This window comes from Dipodomys spectabilis, unplaced genomic scaffold (assembly GCF_019054845.1).
Source record: "Dipodomys spectabilis isolate Male_0828 unplaced genomic scaffold, ASM1905484v1 ptg000175l, whole genome shotgun sequence".
Taxonomy (NCBI): Eukaryota; Metazoa; Chordata; class Mammalia; order Rodentia; family Heteromyidae; genus Dipodomys; species Dipodomys spectabilis.
The window spans coordinates 12506741-12533692 of NW_024870852.1; the positions used below are offsets into that span (position 1 = coordinate 12506741).

The 26952-nt window shown below is 44.7% G+C and overlaps 1 protein-coding gene across 1 annotated transcript in view; it reads left to right on the forward strand.

Annotated features, from left to right (window-relative positions):
- Mmp24 (matrix metallopeptidase 24) overlaps positions 1-26952 on the forward strand; it is a 48140-nt gene that overhangs the window by 16385 nt on the left and 4803 nt on the right. Inside the window, exons 2-6 of the mRNA XM_042694700.1 lie at positions 5313-5461; positions 9657-9773; positions 13927-14231; positions 22649-22810; positions 24988-25202. Of these exons, the coding sequence (XP_042550634.1) occupies positions 5313-5461; positions 9657-9773; positions 13927-14231; positions 22649-22810; positions 24988-25202 (948 nt within the window). The remainder of the gene's footprint in view (positions 1-5312; positions 5462-9656; positions 9774-13926; positions 14232-22648; positions 22811-24987; positions 25203-26952) is intronic.

Sequence of the window (26952 nt, forward strand, 5' to 3'; positions counted from 1 at the left end):
AATCCTAGCTACTCAGGAGGCTGAGATCTGAGGATCATGGTTCAAAGCCAGCCGGGCAGGAAACTTTTTTTTTTTTTTGGTCCAGTCGTGGGGCCTGAACTCTGGGCCTGGGCGCTATCCCTCAGCTCTTCAGCTCAAGGCTAGTGCTCTACCACTTGAGCCACAGCACCACTTCCGGCTTTTTTCTTTTTGCTTATGTGGTGCTGAGGAATCGAACCCAGGGCCTCAGGCATGCAAGGCAAGTGCTCTACCACTGAGCCACCTTCCCAGCCCCCAGGAAACTCTTATCTCCAATAAACCACCAGAAAACCAGAAGTGGCGCTGTGGTTCAAGCAGTAGAGCGATTGCCTTGAGCTGAAGAGCGCAGGGACAGCGCCCAAGCCCAGAGTTCAAGCCCCATGACCAACAACAACAAAAAAAAGACACTGAGTTTTCACATCACCCCAGTTAGAATGGCCATCACCAAGAAAACAAAGAATAACAAACTTTGGCAAAGATGAGGCCAAAAGGGAATTCTAAGACATTTTTGGTGAGGATGTAAACTTGCTTAACTGCTCTAGAAAGCAGTATGGAAGGTTCTCAAAAAATTAAACATAGAACTACCCTATGATCCAGCAATTCCACTCCTGAGCATTTATCCAATGGAACACAAACCAATTCCAATAAAAGCCACAGCACAACCATCTTCTTTGCAACACTATTCATCATAGCCAGTGTACATAATCAGCCCAAAATACATTTTTAGGTAAAGCATTTAAGGAAAAATATAACTTGGTGATCTGAAAGATGAAAAATGTGATCATTCCCTTCAAGTACCACTGTGCTCAATATTTAAGCTATATATTTGGCTGAAAGATCTGTATCAGAGAAGAAAAAAGGAAAATCATTGGGTTACCCTATGTTCCTTTTCTTACCCCTCAAAATGAAGAGAATTCCCTCAAACTAAAGCTTGGTCTGAGACCAAAGAGTATGCAATCCAATTTAGTTGTCATTTACCTACTGAGCGCCAGTCCCTCTGCAGTGCTCCCAATCTTCTGAGAGAGATGGTTATGCCCTTAAACTGTCCAGTAGAAAATAGTCTTGATCATGATAGATATTCTACCCTCCACTGACCCCATGAGGACAGCTCTTGGTCAGGGAACAATGTGGAGGGCAGGATGTCTAGATGTCAAAAGGCAGAGAAGACATCAAAATTGAGTTTTCAACTTGAATTTACATAAGATAACAGAAAGTCATCTGAAGAGATAACAAATCTACTTTGAATGACTACTAGTTATCAGGTGTTATTCATTCATTTCATGTTAACAACTCTGTGGAAGAAGATACACTAAGCGGTGCTGGAAAGTGGTAAAGTCAGGATTCCATCTCAGGATTGTACATCATTCCTGATGTAACACTTGTTCATTCAAATCCTGAATGAGAAAGAGACCATGAGGTGACCTTCTGGCTGAGAGTTATAGAGATAATATGATCCTGAGATTTTAGCATTTGATGATCTGACTTACCTGGGAATAGTAGTTGAAGCACCCAGGTGAGGGTGTGGGTAACATTGATTTCCCTGTCATTTCCATTTGTTCACATTTTACTTGAGCTTTTTGGGCTGGTACTGGTCCACAGTCAACTCAAAAGCAATTGTAATATGTCCATTTTGTGAACAGATGACCTGTCATCTCTCTCCACTTCCCTCTTTTTCAACCTCTCTACTCTTTATTTTAAATACTGTTCAAAATGTGTCATGATCTCCTAAATCTCCAGATTGCTGCATATGCTATAACTTTCTCTCTCTCTCTCTCTCTCTCTCTCTCTCTCTTTCTCTCTTTCTCTCTCCCTCTCTCCCCCTCTCTCATTCTTTTTTTTGTGCCAGTCTTGGCCTTAAAATCAGGCTTGGATACTGTCTTGGAGCTCAAAGATAAAGCTCTACTACATAAGCCAGAGTGCTACTTCGGGCTTCTTTGTAGTTAATTGGAAATAAGAGTCTCACAGACTTTCCTGCCTGGGCTGACTTGGACCTTAATCCTCACATCTCAATTTCCTGGATAGCTAGGATTACAGGCGTGAGCCACTGGTGCCTAGCACCTGCTGTAATTTTTTTTTTTTGTCATAGGACTTGAACTTAGGGCCTGGGCACTGTCCCTGAGATTTTTGCTCAAGGCTAGTACTCTACCATTTTGAGCTACAGCACTATGTCCAGTTTTCTGGTGGTTAATTGGAGGTAAGAGTCACATGGACTTTCCTGCCTGGGCTGGCTTTGAACCTCAAGCCTCAGATCTCAGCCTCCTGAGTAGTTAGGATTACAGGCATGAGCCATGGGTGCCTGGCACATGGTTTAACTTTTAAGACTCAGTTTAAATTTTACCTCTACCTAGAAGTCTTCCTTGAGTTATTTTTCTTTCCCCACTACCCATGAACAAGACACTCCTCTCTTTTCTCCCATAAAACCCTGTACACACGTACCTTGAAGCATTATACTTTCATATCCTGAGTTTATTGGTATGTGGTTCCTTACCCATAGTTGTATCTCAGGAGCTTTGTACAGTACTCAATAATAAGCATTTATAGGATGGTCAAAATGAATAACTACTCAGTGTCTAGTACAGTCCTGGGGATTGGATTTCTAAAGATGGCATGGACTCTTCCTTCAGTCTGGAGGAAATTGATATATGATGATTGGAGCCGGGGCTGGGAAGGTAGCTCAGTGGTAGAGTGCTTGCCTTGCATGCATGAGGCCCTGGGTTTGATTCCTCAGTACCACATAAGCAGAAAAAAAAAAGCCGGAAGTGGTGCTATGGCTCAAGTGGTAGAGCGCCTGCCTTGAGCTGAAGAGCTGAGGGACAGTGCCCAGGCCCAGAGTTCAGGCCCCACGACCGGAACCTCCCCCCCAAAAAAATGATTGGAGCCCAATATTATAAGATCTACAGTATCTAAAAGAGGAGGTTTGGAGAGCACAGAAGAGAGAAAATAACTTAGCCTGGGATGTCTTCCAGTGGTAGTCATTTATGGGCTGAACACTGAAATATGAAAGAGTTTTGCCAAACTAAGAATACAGGCAGAGAGAAAAACACATATATAAAGGCATAAAAGAGATCAATGTTTTGAGAACTGCAAGTATTGATAGTCTATGTCATCACTTAGAAAGGAAAACATGTTTTAGATACCAAATGTGAGAAAGGTAAGGTTGTCACTCTGTTGTGGATGTGTTAAGATTATTTTGGCTATATTATTTTTAATCAGTCAAGTGAACTTTTATCACAAGAAAGTAAAGATATTATAGTCATCTATGGTGAAGTAAAGAATAATTTATTTTTGATTCTGGTCCAAAAAATTGTTTGATTTGACTTAGAACAAAAGACATGTCCACAATAAGTCTGTCTATTTAGAAGCAAGAAACAAAGGCTAATATAGATTGCTAATACTGTTTCCCAAGGTACCTTTTCTTCATTCACTCCCTTTGTGTTTAGGATGGACAGAGAATAGAGTTTTTTTGGCTCAAAGCCCAGCACTGAAAGTGCTAGAAGAGTTGTGGATTCTGTAAACACACAAGTACTTTTATTTCTTTGGGTTCCTATCCCCTGACACCTCTTAACAGGAATAAGCATTGTTTTCTTTACTGTCTTCAGATGCATTGCTTCTTTGAACTTCTTTGCCCAAACTTTTTTTTTTTTTGGTCTGTCATAGGGCTTGAACTCTGGGCCTAGGTGCTGTCCCTGAGCTTTTCAGCTCAAGGCAAGCATTCTACCACATGAGCCACAGCACCACTTCTGGTTTTATAGTGGTTAATTGGAGATAAGACTCTCATGGCCTTTCCTGCCTGGGCTGGCTTTGAACCGCAATCCTCAGATCTCAGCCTCCTGAGTAGCTAGGATTATGAGGTGTGAGCCACCGGTGCCCGGCTCCAAACTAATTTCAAAGCTTCTACTCTCTTAACCTTTTTCTTTCATGGAACCCTGTATACTTCTTTCTTTCTCTCTTTCTCTCTCTCTTTTTAAAGATGATTCTACAGGCAAAACTTAGAAGAAAAAAATCTGAAAGAAAGAAGTCCTCCGTGGCAATCTAACCAAAGGACATTCACAATTAATTCACAAAGGATATTCACATTAATTCTTTTTATATTTAGAAGCTTTTGGAGAGAGCTGTGGTGTAGCTCAGTAGCATTTTTAGCATGTGTAAGACCCTGTGTTCAGTCACTATCACACACACACATACACACAACCCTCTAAATTGTCAGCATCATTTTAGACTTTCACAGAAAATTTTTTTTTGGGGGGGGGGGGTGGTCCGGTCATGGGGCCTGAACTCTGGGCCTGGGCACTGTCCCTCAGCTCTTCAGATCAAGGCTAGCACTCTACCACTTGAGCCACAGCACCACTTCTGGCTTTTTTCTTTTTGCTTATGTGGTGCTGAGGGATCGAACCCAGGGCCTCAGGCATGCAAGGCAAGTGCTCTACCACTGAGCCACCTTCCCAGCCCTCACAGAAAGTTTTTAGCACTAGGACAAAGAATTCCTAAATATCCTTTCTAAGTTCCACAATAGTTAATATTTATTGATTTGCTTTATTTATATAGCTCTCTCTCCTCTCTCTCCTTTCTCTTCTGTCTCCCTCCCCCTCTGTCTTTCCCTCTCCTGTTCCCCCCCTGTCTATATTTATTTCTGAACATGTTTAGGAATAAGATGCAGACATCACACACACTTATGTAAGCCTAAATATTTTAGTGTATATTTCCTAAGCTAAATAATTCTCTTACATAATAGATATTCCTAAACATTTACTGTTTGTTTCTATTGAAATTAAAGAATACATTACTTTGTTTAAATTTACTTACAATTACTTGCTTTAGAGGGAGGTGGTTTAGCAATGAAGACTGTATATAATCTCTTGGCAACAGATATCCTATATTGTGATTCTTTCTCAGACTCTGACTTTAAATAAGAATTTCTGGTGGGCACATTTGCACAGATTGCTCTATTTAGTGAATTAACTGTTCCTGTGCTCTTATGTGTTAGGCTTTTGACAGTGAGAAATTCATGGGTAAAGAGGTAGGGCAGGGGAAAGCTTTGAATACAAATTTATCTTTATTCTGTAGTCAATGGAGAGCCAATGATAAGTTCACAACAGGGAGTAAGCCAATCAGAGCTGTGTTTCCTGGAGATTAATTTGACAGTTTCTCTGGGATGGAATGAAGGAAGAAGGAATCAGAGCATGAGTCCTCAAGTCTCATGGGCAAAATGATCCCTAGTTTAAGGGCAAATCTCTGCCCAGGTAGAATGGCACCTTCTCTGCATAATGCATCCTTTTCTTTCACCTGTCTTTCAGAACTGGTTAAAGTCATATGGCTATCTGCTTCCCTATGATTCACGAGCATCTGCGTTGCACTCAGGGAAGGCCTTACAGTCAGCAGTCTCCACTATGCAGCAATTTTACGGAATCCCAGTCACCGGTGTGTTGGATCAGACAACAATCGAGTAAGATTTGTGTAGGACATTGTGCCTTTGAGCTTTCTGGACTTACATTTGGGTTTGCATTCACCATACATCCCATACTCATCCTACCTTCCTATCTTTTACTTTGGTAGTACCACCCTGGGAGGGCAAGTCCGTCCTTCCTTCCTTCCTTCTTTCTTTCTTTCTTTCCTTCCTTCCTTCCTTCTTTCTCTTTTCTTTCTTTCTTTTTCTTTCTCTTTCTCTCTTTCTTTATTTCTGTCTTTTTTTGGTCAATTGTGGGGCTTGAACTTGGCCTGGGTACTGTCACTGAATTCTTTTGCTTTTAAGGCTAGTGCTATACCACTTTGAGCCACAGCTCCACTTCTGGTTTTTGAGTGGTTAATTGGAGATAAGAATATCACAAGGACTTTCTGCCTGAGCTGGCTTTAAACTGTGATTCTCAGATTTCAGCCTCCTGAGTAGCTAGGATAATAGGCATGAACTACCAGTGCCCACCCCAAAGTACCCTTTCTTATGTGAACTAGGGGTATACCAGATGAAACAGAAGTTCCAGCTCTACTATTAACTTACTGTGTGATCTTGAAGACAAAGCCCTTGTAGCCCTCAGTTTCCTTGTGGTACAATAAAGGGTTGGGTTACAGAAGGTCTCTTAAATCTCCTCTTACTCTAGTAACTTACAGTCTTATAAGTTACTCTCTGGAGTTACTTGAAATGTACTCATCTAACTTGAAATTGAGAAGTCTTGATTGATAATGGGTTGGCAACTCTTGTTCTACTTTTTCCAACTATCAAACACATCAGTGCCTTTATGTGCTTAGGCCAAGCACCCCACCTTCAGAGGGTCACTATTCATGGAAAGTCACAGTCATCTGACCATACCAGCCTAGAGCTCATAAGGAGACAAAATCTCTGGGAGCTACTTAGGAGATAATAACAAATAAATCCAGGCACAAGGATGGTAGCAATCATTCAGAGTGAAAATAAAGAAGAGGGTTGGTTATGGAACTCCATGAAGCCAGCATAGAGGGAGCAGCCAGAAAAGTAGAGGAAGCTGTAGGTGAGTGATATCACAGCAATGAAGGGGGCATGGCACAGCAGGATCAGCTGCTGTGGAGTGATCAAACAGATTTTAGTAACCAAGAGGTCATCAGTAACCTCAGTAGTATAAGTCAGAGGACAATGAGAGGAGAGGTGAGGAGTAGAGATGGCAAGTGAAGGGAAAACTTAAAAGCATCCTGAGAGTGAAGGGGAGGAGAAATGGGTGGTAGCCAGAGGGATGACATTTGTTTTGTTTAAGATGTGAGAGAATGGAACATGTTTCAGTTTGCTTCAGAAATAGCTAGAGAAGCTACTCAAGCTGTCTAAGACAAGCTATTCATGCCACAGAGGCCTGGAAAAGAGCTGGAGGAAAGCTCCAAAGGAGGTAGTAAGGGATGGGAACCCAAGCTCAGGTGAGAACAGATGGCAGGGCTGGGTGAGGACACAGGGGAGTTGGCAGCAAGTGGAATAGGAAATGCACCTAACTGTGGATCTAGAATCAGTCGGCCCCTTGGGTAAGTCACTCTGATGGAATCGTTTTTGTGGATCCAGCATGTTCATTTGAAAAGGGGACTGTTGAATTATGGTTCCCAAATTCTAGATTCCATTATTAGAGGTTTCTAAGCTTTGAAAATGGTGACACTAGGATTTTATGATGCCAAAATTCTGACTAATCTATTCTCTTGACTGTGACATTGTGAAGTACTATGATAGTTCCTTTGCAGCACCTATGATGTGGTTTGCAGACTCACAAGAGCCGCTTAGAGAGCCCAACTCTCTTTCCAGGTGGAGGTTATTTTGAGGGCTTTGCTCAGGCCTCACAGCAGTGCACCCTGGGCCAGAAGCACTGGTGTCTCTGCTGAGGCACCAGCTGGCCTTGGATTTTACTCAGTTCCAGAAAGCCCCAGGCCTGTTGGACAAAGTTCAGAGAGTGGCAGGTGGACAAAGAAAGGGGGAGGCAGAGGGAAGGATCCGAGGGAAGGGGTGGCATTGCCCACACCCCTTCATAGGAAGGAGGTAGTTTAGTTTTGCCCACACCCCTTCATAGGAAGGAGGTAAAGCATGGGCAACGTGAGTATGCTAGAATCATGGGAAGGAGAAGTTTCTTCATTCAATATAAGGCCTGAGTGTAGTAGAGTTTAAGGCAGAATTCAGAGATCTGACTTTGGGTAATCACTCCCTTTCTCTGGGCCTATTTTCTAGCCTAAGGATCTTTCCAGGTCTAATTCAGCCTTGCAATGGCAGACGTATTGAGGTTCTTGTCCTAGAGACTGTTAGTGAAAGGAGGCTTGATTTGCAACTTCAAGTACTATTTTTGAGCGACTACCTTAGGAAGTTTCACCCATTTATTCATTCAATCATTTATTCAGTCAACAGCATAGTTCCTCTAGCTCACCCTTGTGCTAAGCACTGAAAATTAGGAGCCCCAGCCTGAAGTCGGCTCAGTGGTAGAATGCTTGCCTTGCATGCAGAAGGCCCTGGGTTCGATTCCTCAGCACCACATAAGCAAAAAAAGCCGTAAGTGGCACTGTGGCTCAGGTGGTAGAGTGCAAGCCTTGATCTGAAGAGCTGAGGGATAGTGCCCAGGCCCAGAGTTCAGGCCCCACGACCGGACCCAAAAAAAAAATCACAATTCAAGCTGGGCGCCAGTGGCTCATGCCTGTAATCCTCAGTACTCAGGAGGCTGAGACTGAGGATAATGGTTCAAAGCCAGCCCAAGCAGGAAAGTTTGTGAGACTTTTATTTCCAATTAACCACCAGAAAACCGGAAGTGGTGCTATGGCTCAAGTGGTGGAGGGCTGAACTTGAGCTGAAGAGCTCAGGGACAGCATCCAGTTCCAGAGTTCAAGCCCCACAACTGACAAAAATATCACAATTCAATGTGAGAAACTGCTACATATAATCATGTTCTATGATTATACAGATAATTTGTTTTATAATTTTATAATTGCTCAGCCACTTTATTGATTGGTTGGTTGAATGGTTGATTGACTGATTGTGGTATTGGGTTTTGAACTCAAGGCCTCACACTTGCTAGGCAGTAGCAAGAGTTACTACCAGTAGGCATGATACTAGCTCTTCTGCTTTAGCTATTTTTCAGATAGGATCTGGTACTTTTTGCCCAGAGCTGGCTTCAGACCAAGACCCTCCTTCCTATGTCTCCTACATAGTGGAATTACAGGCGTGAATTACCATTCCCAGTTTTTCTTTTCCATTTCTCTATTTTTATTTATTTTTCTGTGACAAGGTCTTACTATGGCCTCTAACTCATGATCCTCTTATTTAAAAAACTGGGATTACAGGCAAGTAACACCATGCCCAGATATTTAGCTATATCTTGAAAACCTACTATGCCATCCTACTGTTAGAGGGTTCTAATTCAGTCAGCCAACAAACCACTATCAAACCCCTTCTGTTTTAGTATTATGCCAGCCCTGGGGTTACAAGTAATGCTTCTGTCCTCATGGAGCTCAGAATCTGGTGAGAGAGGTAAAAATGAACAAAAAAGCAAATATTTAATTTCAGGGAGTATAATGCTATGAAGAAATAACAAAATAAGCAAACAGTGGCGGGATGGGGTGGTCTGTTCAGAAAGAGTGGTCATAGAAACTCTCTTTGAAGAGCAGAGACCTTAATGAAGTAAAGGGACAAATATATGAAAAGAAATGGGGTGCTGCAAGTAAAGGAAACAACAAATGCAAAGACCTCAGAGTAGGAAAAGGATTAGCATGTTCATAAAAGCCGTCAAAACTCACTGTGGCTGGGGCATAGGATCAGAAGGGTGACAAGCTATTGAACAGGTGGTAGGGACTAGATCATGCAGGCCTTGTGGGACAGGGCAAGGGATTAGAACATTACCGCAGATAGGATGCAAAAGAGAAAACTGTGGCTCATGCTGATTCAGTCACTTGTGTGGTCTTAATTGAGTGGTGGAGATGGAATTATGACCTATGTCTCCTGACTCTATATCTCTTATTCAGTAATGTTTCTTTATATTTGTTTGCGAGTGAATGAATTAATGAATCAGTCAGTCATGTTCCTGTTGGGGACCATCAGAATTTAAGTTGAGTACATACATTGTCATTCAGACTGGGATTGGAGACTAAGCAATGCCTTCCTAGAATGTTCAGTGACCACCATACATATGTGTATTTGTGTGTGTCCTTTCTATGCCCAGATGGATGAAGAAACCTCGATGTGGTGTCCCTGATCACCCCCACTTGAGTCGAAGGCGGAGAAACAAGCGCTATGCCCTGACTGGACAGAAGTGGAGGCAAAAACATATTACCTACAGGTCTATTAACTCCCTCTCTTCCTCCCTGGCTTTGATCCATGCTCATTCAGTTTTTTGTGCCTGAGGTTTAGGCTGTTCTGGGGTTCAGAATGAAGGCCCAGGAAGTGGGCATCAGGACCAGGTACTGAGAATCTGCAATCTGTTCTTCCTTATATCTTCCACAGGATAGTGACTACAGCTTCAGGTTTTCAGGATTATCTGCTCCTTTGTGGGCTCATTAGCTGTATTCTATTTAAATGCTTACAGTTTTTAGTTACAGAACACAGGGTATGGATTATTTAATAGCTTTCAAATGTGGTAAAGACCATACAGAACTTCTCCTCTTTATCAGTGCTTGCCAAACCCACTGATCTGTATTCCTTCCCCACCCAAAGTCAGCCTGATAGATTACCAAGATGACCAACACAGAGTATCTTGTTCTCTTGTTAGTGTGTGTGTGTGTGTGTGTGTGGTACTAAGGTTTAAACTTGGGGCGTATACTTGCTAGACAGATGCTCTTCCACTTGAGCTACATCCCATTCCTCCAGTTATTTCTTAAGGAGTATAAAGAATGAAGATGAGTCACAGTGCCATTCTTTGACTGCCTGGGAAAACCCAGGCTGAACAGTCTCATAAGTTACATTAGTAGACTAAGAACGATGATGATGAAGCCAATTACCACTCTAAGACACTATAATTGAAGTGGGCCTAGAGCAAGGGCCAGGAATAGAGTATGCTCTTGGGCTCTTGTTGGCATATCTGATGCTATTTCAGGTGTATCTCTTGGTGCAGAGGCAGGACTAAGAGACCATTGGTGTTAAACTAGGGCTCTTCAACTGACAAACTATAGAGTTTACAACAGGATTTTTTTTCCCCAGAAATCTGACAAGAAGAGGAAACTTAAGAGAAATCTGTGTTGGGCTGGGAAGGTGGCTCAGTGGTAGAGCGCTTGCCTTGCATGCATGAGGCCCTGGGTTCAATTCCTCAGCACCACATAAGCAAAAAGAAAAAAAAAAAAGCCGTAAGTGGCACTGTGGCTCAGGTGGTAGAGTGCTAGCCTTGAGCTGAAGAGCTGAGGGACGGCGCCCAGGCCCAGAGTTCAGGCCCCACGACTGGACCAAAAAAAAAAAAAAGAGAGAGAGAAATTTGTGTTTAAAATGGGCTAGAAGCCAGGTAGCAGTGACTCACACCTGTAACCCTAGATACTCAGGAGGCTAAGACCTGGAGGATCATTGTTCAAAGCCAGCCTGGGAAGAAAAATCTACAAGACTCCATCTCTATGGTATATATACAGAATGGAATGATACTGCATCATGCAAAGAACTGAAAGGACCTGGAAAAAAAATTATGTTGTCAGGCCTAGAGAGACAAAAAAGTTGTATGTTTTCCCTCATATGTAGAAGCTAGAATTCATTTATAAACATGTAAATAAAGACATTAAATGGTATCCAAGTATATACAAATGTATTAACTGAAATATGGTCAATTCAAGGAAGAATTTAAATAGTATAATTCGGCCAGGTGTCGGCAGCTCAGACTTGTAATCCTAGGTACTCAGGAGGCTGATATCTGAGGATCACAATTCAAAGCCAGGTTCAGGCCAAAAAGTCCCGGTGAGACTCTTATCTCCAATTAGCCACTCAAAAACAAGAAATGGAGCTGTGACCCAAAGTGATAGAGCACTAGCCTTGAGCAAAAGAGCTCAGGGACAGCACCCAGGATCTGAGTTCAAGCCTTACAACTCACAAAAATAAAATAAAAATAGTGTAATTCCTTAGAAAGGCAGAATTAAAGTTCAACAAAATAAACGCTAGCCAGGTGCTGGTGGCTCATGCCTGTAATCCTAGCTACTCAGGAGGCTGAGATCTGAGGATTGAGGTTCAAAGCCAGCATGCAAGCAAGTCCATGAGACTCTTACCTCCAGTAAACTACTTAGGAAAAAAAAAGTCATAAGTGGTGCTGAGGCTCAAGTAGTAGAGCACTAGCCTTAAATAAAAGAAGCCCAGGGACAGCACCCAAGCCTAGAATTCAAGCCCCAGCATTGGCAAAAAAATAAAAATAAATACCAGGAAATGGGTACTTGAAAGGGATGGGGTGGGTCAAGGGGAAAGGAGAGAGGAGTAGATGAATGAAAATGAGAAGTTGGGGAAAAATATAGTCAAAAATATAATGTATAGCCTATAAAATTAAGAAAAGTCAGGGAAAGGTAGGTTTGAAGGGCTGGAGGAAGATGTTAAAAGGGTGAAATTAAGACACATTGTATTCTCAAGATGTTTTGTTGAATGGCAACTCCTTTGTACAACTACTTAAAGATCATTTTAAAAATATTTAAGCCAGGCGCCGGTAGCTCACGCCTGTAATCCTAGCTACTCAGGAGGCTGAGATCTGAGGATCTCAGTTCAAAGCCAGCCTGGGCACAAAAGTCCGTGAGACTCTTATCTCCAATAAACCACTAGAAAACCAGAAGTAGTGCTGTGGCTCAAGTGGTAGAGCGGTTATCTTGAGCTGAAGAGCACAGGGATAGCGCCCAAGCCCAGAGTTCAAGCTCTACAACCGACCAAAAAAAAAAAATTTAAAGTTCTCCTAAATGGTACGAAGTTTTCTAATGAATTATTGTTTATAGGGACATTATTTTTTGTCTGTCATAGGGTCTGAACTCTGGGCCTGGGCACTGTCCCTCAGCTCTTGGCTAGCATTCTACCACTTGAGCCACACACTACTTCTGACTTTTTCTGCTTATGTGGTGCTGAGGAATTGAACCCAGGGCCTCATGCATGCAAGGCAAGCACTCTACCACTGAGCCACCTAGAGACATAATTTCTAAGTGAGAACTTGAACTTAAAGGAAGCAGTGACATAGACATAGAAAAAGAATTAGCAAATAAACAACAATGCAAATATGTAGCTGTAAAGACTGGACACTGTGACTATTGGGAAAAGCTAGTTTAAAAATGTCTGATGAAAGCTGGGCGCTGGTGGTTCATACCTGTAATCCTAGCTATTCAGGAGGCTGAGATCTGAGGATGACGGTTCAAAGCCAGCCTGGACAGGAAAGTCCGTGAGACTCTGATCTCCAGTAAACCACCAGAAAACTGGAATTGGCGCTGTTGGTCAAGTGGTAGAGCACTAGCCTTGAGCTGAATTGCTGAGGGACAGCGTCCAGGCCCAGAGTTCAAGCCCCATGACCAAAAAAAAAAAAAAGTCTGATGTATTATTCATATCATGTTTTTATGGTGGTTTATAAAATTCTATTTGCCTTTTTCAAGCCGGGCGCCGGTGGCTCACGCCTGTAATCCTAGCTACTCAGGAGGCTGAGATTCTGAGGATCGTGGTTCAAAGCCAGCCCAGGCAGGAAAGTTCGTGAGACTCTTATCTCCAATAAACCGCTAGAAAACCGGAAGTGGTGCTGTGGCTCAAGCGGTAGAGCGCTTGCCTTGAGATGAAGAGCACAAGGTCAGCGCCCAAGCCCAGAGTTCAAGCCCCATGACAAAAAAAAAAAAAACTTACATAAAATTATTTTTGCCTTTTAAAAAAGAAAGTGTTTTAAAAAAATTAAAAAGGGGCTGGGAAAGGTAGTTCAGTGGTAGAGTGCTTGCCTCACATGCATGAGGCCCTGGGTTCCATTCCTCAGCACCACATAAGCAGAAAAGGCCAGAAGTGGCACTGTGGCTCAAGTGGTAGAGGGCTAGCCTTGAGCTGAAGAGCTCAAGGACAGTGCCCAGGCCCCACGACTGGCAAAAAAGTAAAGAAAGAAAAAATAAAGAAAAAGAAAAAGGTTTGATGAGCTCTGGTGGCTCATGCCTATAATACTAGCTACTAGGAGGCTGAGCTCTGAGGAATGTGGTTCAAAGCCTTCCAGGACAGGAAAATCCATTGTTAGTGAAATGAGCTTTAAACATCAAAAAAGCTGGAAGTGGAGCTGTGGCTTAAGTGGTAGAACACTAGCCTTGAACATAAAAGCTCAGGCACAGTTCTCAGGCCCTGAGTTCAAACCCCAACATCACCACTTTAAAAAACAAAACTATTCTGATTGAGGCAGGTAGAAAGATCTAGAATTTTGCCTTCCCAGCCTTAGGCTAGCTGGACCAATGGGCTATACTGCCTCTGAAGTACCTAGAGCTCCATTTATCTCAGGCCTTCTGTTCCTCCCTAATGATTTTCCCCTCTCTCCTCAGCATTCACAACTATACCCCAAAGGTGGGTGAGCTAGACACACGTAAAGCTATTCGCCAGGCTTTTGATGTGTGGCAGAAGGTGACTCCACTGACCTTTGAAGAGGTGCCATACCATGAGATCAAAAGTGATCGGAAGGAGGCAGACATCATGATCTTCTTTGCTTCTGGTTTCCATGGTGACAGCTCCCCATTTGATGGGGAAGGAGGATTCCTGGCCCATGCCTACTTCCCTGGCCCAGGGATTGGAGGAGATACTCACTTTGACTCAGATGAACCATGGACTCTAGGAAATGCCAACCATGACGGTAAGACCACCAGGGGATGGGAGTGGGGGATCAGTCCTAGGTTGCTTAGATGTCAGAGAAAGAAGCTCCAAGGAAGAGCTTGGAGGAAGCCATAAATGTCAGTCTTACTTTCAAGAACTAAGAACCCAATAGTGTAAAAAGTGTGATCTGATAATACTCTACACTTGATGTTACCTAACCCTTACCAGGCCAGCGATGGGTCAAAACACTTATGAGATGGTCTAATTGGGCTGAGGCAGGCTTATACCATGAGTTAGAAGAAAAAAATGATGTGTTAGAGGCTTGAGAAAAAGGTTAACAAGGTATTAAAGTTGAGAGTGATAGACTGATCCCAGGTTATTCTAACAGGCACCATAATTATTCTAGTTTTGGGATAACTTGCACTATACTACTATGGTTCAGTGGAGCAGGAGACAGTACTATGCAGGCGCAGTAAGAATGCCTTTCCGGTGGTCAAAGTGTTCCTCACCATTATTTACTCACAAAGCACTTACTTAGTAAGACCTCCACGTCCCCCAACACTTCATTTGACAATACTGATCACAAAAGCCTTGCTAGACAGGTGTTCTACTGCTTGAGCCACACATCCCAGTTATTTTAGTTTCTGTTTTAGGTTTGTTTTTTGGGGGGTCGGTCGTGGTACTTGAACTCTGGGCGTGAGCGCTGTCCCTGCGCTCTTCAGCACTGCGCCACTTCCGGTTTTCTAGTGGTTTATTGGAGATAAGAGTCTCACAGACTTTCATGCCCAGGCTGGCTTTGAACCGCGATCCTCAGATCTCAGCCTCCTGAGTAGCTAGGATTACAGGCGTGAGCCATTAGCGCCCAGATTTTTTAGTTGTTGTTTTTTTTTTCTTATAATTATACCTGAGCCATCCTAAGCCTGAGATTCTCCTATTTATGCTTCCTGTATAGCTGGAATGGCAGGCATGTGCCACCATGCCTAGTTTTTTTCCTGTTGTTTGGACTTTTTATTTGGTTTTGTTTTTTGGTCCTGGGGCTTGAACTCAGGGTCTGGGCGCTATCCCTGAGCTTTTTCACTCAAGGCTAGTGCTCTACCACTTTGAGCCACAGAGCCACTTCTGGTTTTCTGGTGGTTAATTGGAGATAAGAGTTTCACAGATTTTCTTGCCTGGGCTGGCTTTGAAGCATGATCCTCAGATAACAATCCTCTGAGTAGCCAGGATTACAGACATGAGCCACCTGAGCCCTGCCCAGTCTTTTATTGGTTGAAATAAGGACCACAAACTGGGAGGCAGGGGAAGGGGTGACATTGTATCCCTCAAAATAAAATAAAAATAAAGAAATAGGAGGTCTCAGATTTTTTTTTCCAGGCTGGCCTCAAATTGCAATTCTTCCAATCTCTGCCTCCTGCATGGGATTACAGGTGTGAAAGCCAGTTTGCCTTGCATTACACCCAATTTGAGATGAAGAGTTCAGGGCTCAAATGGCACTCAGTTCAATCCCTAGTTCAACTTTCTGCCTGTGTGACTAGTGACAGTTTGCCCTCAGTTTCCTTATGTGGAAAACAAGGGGCTGAACTAGGTGATCTTTAAGGTTCCTTCCAATGTGACATGATACCAAGTCTGCAAAGACGAGGGGCATCTGAACACTTTTAAGACCAAAACAAAACAAAACAAAAAAAAACAAGCTGGACCTTGGTGGCTCTTGCCTATAATCCTAGTTACTCAGGAGGCTGAGATATGAGGCTCACACTTTGAAGCCAGGCCAAGAAGACAAATCCAAGAGACTCTTATCTCCAATTAACCAGCATAAAGTCAGAACTGGAGGTGTGGCTCAAGTGATAGAGCATCAGCCATAAGCACAAAAGATGAGCAAGAATGAGAGTGAAAATGAGAGAGACTGACCCCCGTCTTTCACTTGGAAATGCTGATTTTCTTTAATTTATTGTTATTATTATAAAGGTGATGTACAAAGGTGTTATAGTTACATAAGCTAGGTAAACAGTACATTTCTTTTTTTAAAATTAATTAATTTATTTTTTTGTTGGTCGTGGGGCTTGAACTCTGGGCTTGGGTCCCTGTACTCTTCAGCTCAAGGCGACCGCTCTACCACTTGAGCCACAGCACCACTTCCGGTTTTCTAGTGGTTTATTGGAGATAAGAGTCTCACGGACTTTAGTGCCCAGGCTGGCTTTGAACCGAGATCCTCAGAGCTCAGCCTCCTGAGTAGCTAGGATTACAGGCATGAGCCACGGGCGCCTGGCTTACATTTCTTTTTAGACAGTGTCACTACTCTCTTCTCTCTCCAAGTTTTCCTCTCCCTTCCCTACCCACAAGTTGTATAGTTCATTCTCAACATTATGTTTACTAAATACCACTGCTACATTTGTTCACCCTTTGTCCCTCCATTTCTGTGCTCCCTTTACCCTGCCAAAGACAGATAAACAAACAAGACAAAAAGAAAAGAAAGCTGGGCACCAGTGGCTCACGCCTGTAATCCTAGCTACTCAGGAGGCTGAGATCTGAAGATCATGGTTCAAAGCCAGCCCGGGCAGGAAAGTCTGTGAGACTCTTATCTCCAATAAACCACCAGAAAACCGGAAGTGGCGTTGTGGCTCAAGTGGTAGAGCACTCGCCTTGAGCTGAAGAATTGAGCGACAGCGCCCAGGCCCAGACTTCAAGCCCCACCACCAACAAAAGAAAAAGAAAAAAAAAGAAAACAGCAACAAAGAAAAACCTCTTATTTCTTTTTCCTGGAGCTCATTTCAATAAATATTATTTTATATAATCAGATGCACAAAGGCATAGGGGCCTTTGCTAGGGGTATCCTCCTTTGGTCTCACTGTGTGTGAATGCTTAGAGTCCTTTATAATTTATCATATCCCTGTGTAGGAAATGCTGATTCTTAAGTAAGTTTGGGAAACAGAGAACAGTTCTCTGTTCTTGATACTGCTTCAGGCTATAAGCATAATATCCAAGTCCCCTCTCCTCAGAGGCCATGTCTGGTGTCTGGAGCTGGAGCTTCACTCCTTTGGGAACACTCTAAATCACTGTATGGTTCAGGGATTGATAACTTTCAGCTTATTTGTTTCAGATTTGTTCAAGAAATAGTTGGCTAAGGCTCAGCCTAGATAGTGTTATGAAATCATTACATTTCTCTTTGTCCTCCTCCCTCTTCAGATTTTTGTTTTCTTTCCTATGAAACTTCATTTCCTCTACTCTAATCTCTCTCTCTTTTTTGGGGGGCGGGGTCCGGTCCTGAGGCCTGAACTCTGGGTCTGGGCGCTGTTCCTCAACTCTTCAGCTCAAGGCTAGCGCTCTACCACTTGAGCCACAGCGCCACTTCCAGCTTACTCTATCTCTACCCTATGTCCTGAACATATTTCCTGGCTTTCTGCATAACTATTTTTATTTATCTCATTCTTGTTTTTGGATTGGTATCAACAAATGCCTGACTTTGCTAACTGATAAGGTTAAGAGAACTTCTACTTTTGAGGCCAAGTTATGTGCCCAGCACTATTAGCTGATATGGTTTTAGTTGTAGTCTTGGTAGAAACAAGTGAATTTTTCTTTTGAAGTATTTGACAAATGAATTTCAAAGGGATGTTGTCCAGTGGAGGTGATAGGAGGATGTGCTTACTCCTCAGTCTCCTTCTGCCCAGCTCTAGGGATTTATACTCCCCAACTCCTTGGAGTGGGGGAGAACTGGTGGTATGCAGGAGAAGGACCTAGAAGCTGTGAATGAGTACCCCTCTTGCCTGTCCTACCTTAGTTTTGAACAACCTCCAGTTCTGATAGAAATTCTAAGATAGCTAATGTCTTCTTTGGACTGTAGTCAGGATCTCTTTGGAAAATCAGACATGAACCAGATACAGCTCACAATCGTGGCAACATACCCCTGGTGAGCTGGTACATACTGCTCCAAGACAAGTTTTGTTAGGAAAGGAAAGGAGATTTATTGAGCACCTGGATATTATCTCATTTAATTTCCACATAGACTCAGCAAAGGAGAGACAGAGGTCTCCTGGGAAAATTTTATTATTAGCTATCTTCCCCCACTCCCTACATTTTCATTATGAAAACCTTCAAACTCCAGAAAGCAGGGAGGAGGATTATGATCTCCAGGTACCCATTGCCTACTTCAGTAATCAACACTGTATCATTTCTATTTCACTTCATGCATTTTAAAGAAAATCTTGGGTCTATCACTTCAACTGTGAATTCTTTAGTATGTACTTATGGTAAAGACTTACTTTTTCTTTTCCACTCAAGGCTGGTGCTCTACCACTCCTCCATTTCCAAGACTCACGTTTAACATAAACCACAAAACAATCAAACCCAACAAAGGTAACAATTTCTTACAATCTAATACCTAGTTTGTATTCACTTTCCCAAACTACCTCAGAGATGTCTTTTCTAGTTGCTTCTTTGAATCAGGAAGAAAACAGGATCCGCACACCAAGATGGCTGTCCACTAAAGCTCTTGCAATTTAAAACAGTTGACTCCTCACACCCCCACTATCTTCCCTTGTCTTAAGGAAGCTGGGTCATTTGTCCTGAGTAATTAGGCTTGAGTAGTCTCAGGTTTACTTTTAACCTATCTCTCTTCCCATGAATCCTGAATATTAGTAATTAGATTATAGGCCTGATTAGACTCAGCTTCAACTTTTTAAAAAGAATCCTCTCTCAGTGGTACTGGTACTTCCTGTTCACTGCCTCAGGAAGCACAGACAGTACAATGTTGGCAAGGTATCCTACTTTAAAGCAAAATAAACAAGTCTGGAAGCATGGCTCAAGTGTAGATGCCTTGAGTTCAAACCTCAGCCCTCAGCATCACCAAACAAACAAAATCACCAAACAAACAAAAAGATGTCTACTGTCCAACCCAAACCACCTAAATCAGAATTCCCTCCCCAGGTGTTTAAGAGGCTCCCTGGAGAACCACTGCATTGTGCAGGTGCTTCTCATTCCCTACCTTATTGAGCCTGTGAATGAACAAGCTAGCCCACCATGCCTTAAAGCCAATTTCTGGAGCTACTTCCAGAAACTTCTCCTGTTCTCATTTCTCTCAAATGAGTCAAGCAGTGAAATCAGCAGATAGTCATTAAGCTCCTGTGGGAGAGAACTCAGCCGTGTGCCACTGTGTCATAGGGCAAGGCGACAAGACAGGAAGAGCCTTCGTGACCATACGGTGCCTTAGAGGATAGAGCCCTTCCACACTTACGTCACCAGCTCTTCCCCCGCCCAGAGGCTGGGAACAACAGGGATCCCAGTCTCCATTTTACAGATGAGGAAAGTCAAGTTCTCCCAAGGGGTTGAGAAGTTCACACAGTAGATGTAAATGGCAGACCTAGATGTGAATCTGGGACTCCACATCTTAACAGTCTCTCTCCCAGTCACAACCCCCCTTCTCATGTCTCCCCCTCCCCCCACACCCTTACCAAAACAATTCTGCTGCAGGCCGTCTAAAGACTTGGAAGAATATTGAGCTTTTGATACTTCCATCTGGGGTACTCTCACCTTAGAGGCTGAAAGCTTGCCCCCAAGGAGCTCACAGTCCTGGAGTGGGGGAGAGTATAAAGGCTGTAATTATCATAAACCACGAAGTGGCCTCAGAGAATGCTGGGAGAGTGAAGGAAGCAGCTGGGAGCATCCAGCAGGCTTTCTGGAAGATAGGCTCTGAGCTGCAGTCTGGAGGGAAAAGGCTATTTCAGGTGGGGGGACCAACACTAATGAGACAATCAAGGTGAAGGGAAAGCCTTTGTGGGGCTGGAGAGTCAAGGAGATGGAGGAGTCAAGTAGGAAGGTCCTAAGAGACAAGGACACTGGCATAGCTAAGCAGGCTGTCTGGAATGTGGGAAGGCCAGGGACTTCGGGAAACACTAGATTTGAAGGGTGCTGGTTCTTGCACATATCTCAACACAGATATGCTAATTAATAGTGTGAGGCTTCTGTGCCAGGAGCAGATATAAGCATCTTATATACCTTGTTTCACTCATCTTCATTCACTCCTATTCCTATGAGAAAGATAGCATTGTTCTCTTCATTTTACAGAGGGAGAGATCTAAAATGTCACACTGCTAGACATGGCAGGAACCCCATAGTCCTGACCACTAAACAGTCTACCATAAGAGCCTCCTGCCCTGAAGGCACCAGGGCATCCACAGCAGATCTCCTCTTCATACAGTTCATCTCCCTCTCCCATGCTTATGAAGCCCTCCTGCCCATCTCCTTCCCTCCTCCCCAGAGCTCTCCTGGTTTCTGTACAGTAGGATGCTGGCTCTCTTCCATTTGGGTCCCTGGGACAAACCTGCAGTCCCCTGTCCTTGAAGGGGTTACTCCTTTTCTCTGAAAGCCCAAGCCAAGGACAAAGGAGTCTCAGAGCCCACAGCCCAGCTCCTGGGCTCCTTGCTGAGATTCTTGTGGCCCAATCTCGAGGAGGGACCTAGTCAGGAGATAGGGCCCCCTGAACAGCTTGTCCCAGGTAGAGAAGCAAGCCAGGAGCAGAGCCAGGGCAGCCCCAGGAAACAGAGCTGCCTTCCGCAGGCTTGAGTAGCCTGCCTTTGTTTGGGATGGAGCTCAACGATGAGCTCACACCTCCCTTGCTGCCAGAGGACCAGGACCTGAGGAAGGTACTGAGGGCTGCCTGGCCTTCTCCTGTCAGCCATCTCTTCCCAGCAGAAGGTCAGCCCCAGGCTTCTGGCCAACCTTGCACTGATCTTGCCCATCCCCCTTCCTTTCCAGGCTCAAAGGTGGCTTAGCTGAGACACTGGTAGCATCGGTGGAGTGGCAGGCTCTCATGTTCCATAATCTGGGTCTGCCCCATAGTGTTCTCTTTTCCCAATCCTTATCCAGAAAGGCTAAACAGTTCCCACTTGTTCTGACCCTCATGGGGCCTTGATAGAGCCAGAGTGAGCAGCAGGCTTCCTGACTCCTGGCAGCCTTCCTGGACTTAGAGGTGAAGAAAGGACTCAAAGATGTGCCTAGGGCACATGCAAAAGAAGTATACAAATGCCAGAGGTCAAGGAAAATAGGGGTCTGTAATGACACATAGGCACGACAACTGTCTATACAGTGGTGTGTCCGATTTCTGGTCCTGGGCATTGCTTACCAACACTTTGGTTACTTAATACACACACACACACACACACCAACACTTTGGTTACTTAATACACACACACACACCAACACTTTGGTTACTTAATACACACACACACACACACACACACTCAGACCTTGCTCTGCCCCAGGCTTAATGCAGAAGCTCAGGAGGGCTGAGTCTTCTTGGAACCCTGTTCACTGGCCTTGGGCTTCCTTTCTGGTGGGTGAGTTTCTTCCCCTTCACATATTATAGAACAGCAGCATTTAGGGCCAGGTCACATACTTCATATGTTTTCTTATTCACTCATCCAACCTTCCACTCCAGTTTAGAAATGGGGGGCGGGGGGTAGACCTACTAGGCCCTGTCACAAGCTGGTAGGGTTAAGAGCTGGGAATGAAGGTATCTTGTCCCACCACTGTTTCACGCTTGGGGTCCTGTCTTTCACTCTCAGCATCTGGATTATGTGTCTACCCATACTGGAATCCTCATCTTGATCCTGGTCAGTAATTCAGTTAACATTTTTGAGACTGGTGTCCAGCTGACTGAGAGTTGTCCTACACCTAGGGCTCTTTACTTTGGATCTGAAGCTGACCACCAGCCAGCTATGCGAAGGACTTTCTTTGCTTGTCCCCAATGCTACTGCCTTGGCTCAGAGCCTTTGCACCTCCCACCTAGACTCTTGCAGTGACTTCTGAACTAACCCACCGTTCCTCCTGCCTCCAACCCCATGTCCCTTTAACCCTTCCCACACCCATAACCAGGGAGCTGTCATCACACTCCCACCTCCGCTCCTGCTTATACCCTGCATTGGCTGAGAAGTCAATCCAAACTCCTTTGTAGGGCATTACGGAGCTCTGCTTGCCAGCCTGGCTGACCTCATCTCACTCTAGCCCTCCCCTCACGCTTTGTTCCAGAGCCAAGTGGAATGAAACTCCTTGTTCCTGGACCTGCTTTGGAGCATTCCCTCTGCCAGGATGCCACCCCCACCCTCTTCCTCTCCTACCCCTGAATCCCTTTCAAGACCCAACATTTAATTAAGCTTTTGCTTTCTGCAGTCTTCCCTGAGTATTTCCTTCCACATTTAAATGCCCCCATCCTCTTCAGAATCCCCCTCATCCCTTACATCCATCTGGGACAAAACACTCAGAACACTGTGTCACTCAAGTAATTTCTCCAAGTGCCACTCTATATCAAGAGGTCTGGAAGGCAAAGATTGGGTCTCAGCTCTGTATATCCTGATAGCCAGATAAGGGCCTGACACAAGGCAATGTTTTTCAGTGTTTGCCCAACTAGTGGACTGACTGACTGATACCTAAGTGGGCGTTCTTGGTCCCTTCCCTTTCCCCTCTCCACAGGGAACGACCTCTTCCTGGTGGCTGTGCATGAGCTGGGCCATGCGCTGGGACTGGAGCACTCCAATGACCCTAGTGCCATCATGGCACCCTTCTACCAGTACATGGAGACACACAACTTCAAGCTTCCCCAGGATGATCTCCAGGGAATCCAGAAGATCTATGGTGTGTGGTGGGGAAAGAGGGCCATTTCACCTTCTGTAGGGCTGAACTGTGGCTAGCTGTCTGGAGGGAAGGGGAGTTGTGCCATTCACCAACATTGCTGCTGTTTCTCTGTGAGCCAGTTTTTATGAGGTCCCCCCAGGACACTTGGGAAACCTAGGAGTGGACTGACAGTGACTGAGGGAGAAAGCGAGGGGAGGGACAAAATGAGGATTACTCATTCTTCTCAGCCCCTTCCCCTGCCACACATGCTTCCCTCCCTCTGCCAGATGATGACTGGACACTCTTCTGGGTACCTTCCAGCCAAGAAGAATCACACAGCTGTCTGAATATTCGTGATACAAGTTAATGAGTATCCTCAGCTTTGATCTAAAAAAAAAAACCACAACAGTGAGATGCTAGGCTGCTATGTTGATATGAATGGCCCTCCATCATGGCTCTTTCATATCATATCACACACAAGTTCTCATCCTAGTCATCAGTTGTGAGATGGGAAGACCAGTTTACTTGAGCAAATGCTGGTCATTACTCTGGAGGAGATTCCCTGTTCAGATCTCTGGATCATAACAGGTAAAGCAGAAGAGGGTAGGGTGGAAGCAGTAAGTATGAGAAGGTGTTTCAAAGGCAGAATGGACAGGACCTGACAGAGCAGATGCAGTGGTGAGGGTCATTGTGGAGCAATGGGATTCACCAGTCTGTAGTAGAAAGACCTAGGCTGAGATACTGACTTGGGATCTTTGATATTTAATACAATAGCCACTAGCCACAGATGGCTATTGAATTGAAATATATAGTAAAATTAAGTGTCTTTGTGATGCGCTCTGATGTTAAGCATCTTTCTAATCAAGAGTTTGCATCAGACTCCTGGAGTGGTGGCTGTCTATTGAAATCATCTTAAGATTCCAATTTTAGCCAGGTGCAGGTGGCTTATACCTGTAATCTTAGCTACTCAAGAGGCTGTCCAGGCAGGAAAGTCCATGGGACTCTTATCTCCAGTTAACCACAGAAAAAGCCAAAGGTGGTACTATAATGCAAGTGATAGAGCACTAGCTTTGAGCAAAATGAACTTAGGGACAGTGCCCAAGACTGGGAAAAAAAAAATAAAAAAAGATTCTTTTTTTTTTTAATGATTGGGTGTGCTTCCCGAGGAGATGAACTTTTAAAAGTCCCCAGATGATCCTTCTATGTACTCAAGTTGAGAGGCACTATACCAGGATGAAAGAAAACAAGTGAAGAGGGTTCAGGGCACCCCAATCTTTAGAGAAGGGTAGACATCGCAATAAAGGAGGCTCAGAGGGCCAGGCGCCGGTGGCTTACACCTGTAATCCTAGCTACACAGGAGGCTGAGATCTGAGGATCACGGTTCAAAGCCAGCCTGGGCAGGAAAGTCAGTGAGACTCTTATCTCCAATAAACCACTAGAAAACTGGAAGTGGCGCTGTGGCTCAAGCGGTAGAGCACTCGCCTTGAGCTGAAGAGCGCAGGGACAGCGCCCAAGCCCAGAGTTCAAGCTCCACAATGGACCAAAAAAAAAAGGAGGCTCAGAGGAACAGCTGCTGAGGTTGCAGGGAACCCAGGAGAGCACCAGATCCTGGAAAAGGAGTGTTTCTAGGATCTTGCTATTCAATGTGTGGACCCCAAAGCAGCAACAGCCACATCACTTGAGATCTTGAAGATATGCAGGCCCCATACTAAGCCCTCTGAGTCATAATCTGCACTTTATCCAGATCCCTAGATGATTCATATGCTCAACAAAGTTTGAGTCAATAACTGTTGGATTCCATAACACAGAGGTCACTGATGATCTTGGCAAGTGGTTTGGGTGGGGAGCAGGTTGAAGAATGAAGGAGATGGAAAAAATGGGCCAGTGTGTATGTAGGAAAGCAGAGACGAGGCATGGGATTCTGACCATGAGGAAGAACAAATTTGTTCTAATAACAGAAGACAGAGAGAGGATGAGAGAGAGAGAGAAAGAGCGAGCACTATCAGATTTAGGAATTAAGAAGAGGAGTGTCCCTATCCAGTGGCTATTTCTATTTACTTTTTGAAGGTTGGGGGAGTTAACTCAGGGTGAATTGATGGGTGGCCAGGTGACAGGCTTGACCAGGAGCTGCCTGCAGTAATGGTAGAGAGCCCCAGAGAACCATTGGCTCTTCTCTAAGATGCAGCCTCTCTCTCCAGGACCACCAGCAGAGCCTCTGGAGCCCACAAGGCCCCTCCCTACACTCCCAGTCCGCAGGATCCACTCACCATCTGAGAGGAAACATGAGCGCCAGCCCAGGCCCCCTCGGCCACCCCTTGGAGACCGACCATCCACTCCAGGCACCAAACCCAACATCTGTGATGGCAACTTCAACACGGTGGCCCTCTTCAGGGGCGAGATGTTTGTGTTTAAGGTAGGGCTGATGGACAGGTGCCACTGAGGTCCTTTTACTCCTTCTCCCACCACGACCTGGGGAGACTCTTGCTCTGGAACCAGGCTACTGTAGAGCTTGGACAAGAACTGGCCTAGTGGCCAGGACCTGGAGGTCTCTTTCTGGTGCTGCCAGGTAAGTCAGCTTGTTTCCAAGAGGTGAAGGGACAAATATTGTTGGGTTGACAACTTGCTTGGGGGTTAATGATGGGGATGGAACTGCAAATAGTGTCTGTCTTGACATTGAGCAAGTTGCCCTCCTCTGAACCTCAATTGTCCATCTGAAACTGGGGGAAATCATCCTTCTAGTAATGAATGTGTGAAGATCAAACTGCTATGCAGGCTCAAGGTAGGGTCAGTGGTAGCAGAATCTGCAGATCCTGCCAGGTCCTGAGACACTGGCACTGGCCAAGCTATATCTTATCATCCATTCTGGGCTTGTCATACAAGCCATGGCTGACTGGGCATGATGTCCTGCAGAGTTGGCCCATACTGGGTGTCAGTTTTAGTATAACATCTAAAGGTCAGAGGATCAAGAAGCAGGACAGGACTGAGGAAGAAGCTGAGCAGCAATGTAGACCTGTTACCCTCATAAGTAACTCTAGAGGCAGAATGGCCCATCAGACTCATTCCATGTTGGCCCCAAATCACTAGGACTTTATACTATCCTGTCTCATTCGTGACCAGTGGGAAAGCTCTCTGAAGCCAACACCACCCCCAGATGGGCTGACAATGGAAAATTTCCTTCTGGCTTCACCTCTGGCCACCAGGGCAGCAGTGTTCACCGATCTGGTTAGCTGTGCAGCAAGTCTCCATCACACTGGGCAATGGAGGTTTCCCCAGGGAACTTCGAGTACAGAGCAAGAAGTAACCAGCCTCAGTCGCACTCAGTGGTTCTAAGGCATATCATTTGGCCTTTTCTTTTTCTTCTAAGTTGTGGGGCTTGAACTCAGGGCCTGAGCTCTATCTCTGAGCCTTTTTACTCAATGCTAGCATTCTACCTCTTTGAGCCACAGCTCCACTTCTGGTTTTCTGGTGGTTAACAAAAGTTTCATGGACCTTCTTTCTTGGGCTTGCTTTGAACCATGATCCTCAGATGTCAGCCTCCCGAGTAGCTAGGATTACAGGCATAAGCCACCAGTGCCTCATCATTTGGCCTTTCTCAAGATAATATCTCAGCAACACCAGTGATGAGGAAAAAAGAGGAAAAAAAAACACCTGAAAACAATGCTCTAAGTTCAAGCCTCACTATTGCAGCGTGTGCACACACGCACGCACGCGTGCACCCACGCACCTACCCACACACAAAATATCTCAGACTGGGGCTGGGAAGGTGGCTCAGTGGTAGAGTGCTTGCCTTGCGTGCATGAGGCCCTGAGTTCCATTCCTCAGCACCCCATAAGCAAAAAGAAAAAAGCCAGGAGTGGTGATGTGGCTCAAGTGGTAGAGCGCTAGCCTTGAGCTGAAGAGTTGAGGGACAGCGCCCAGGCCCAAAGTTCAGGCCCCATGACCGGACCCAAAAAAAAAAAAATCTCAGACTGATTTGGAAGAGTTATGAAGTCAAAATGAAGCTTTAAAGAAGTCAGAATAAAAATCCATTAAAGCCCAGTGCTGGTGGCTCACACCTATAATCCTAGCTACTCAGGAGGCTGAGATCTGTAGATCATGGTTTAAAGCCAGCCAGGGAAGGAAAGTATGTGAGACTCCTATCTCCAATTAACCACCAGAAAACC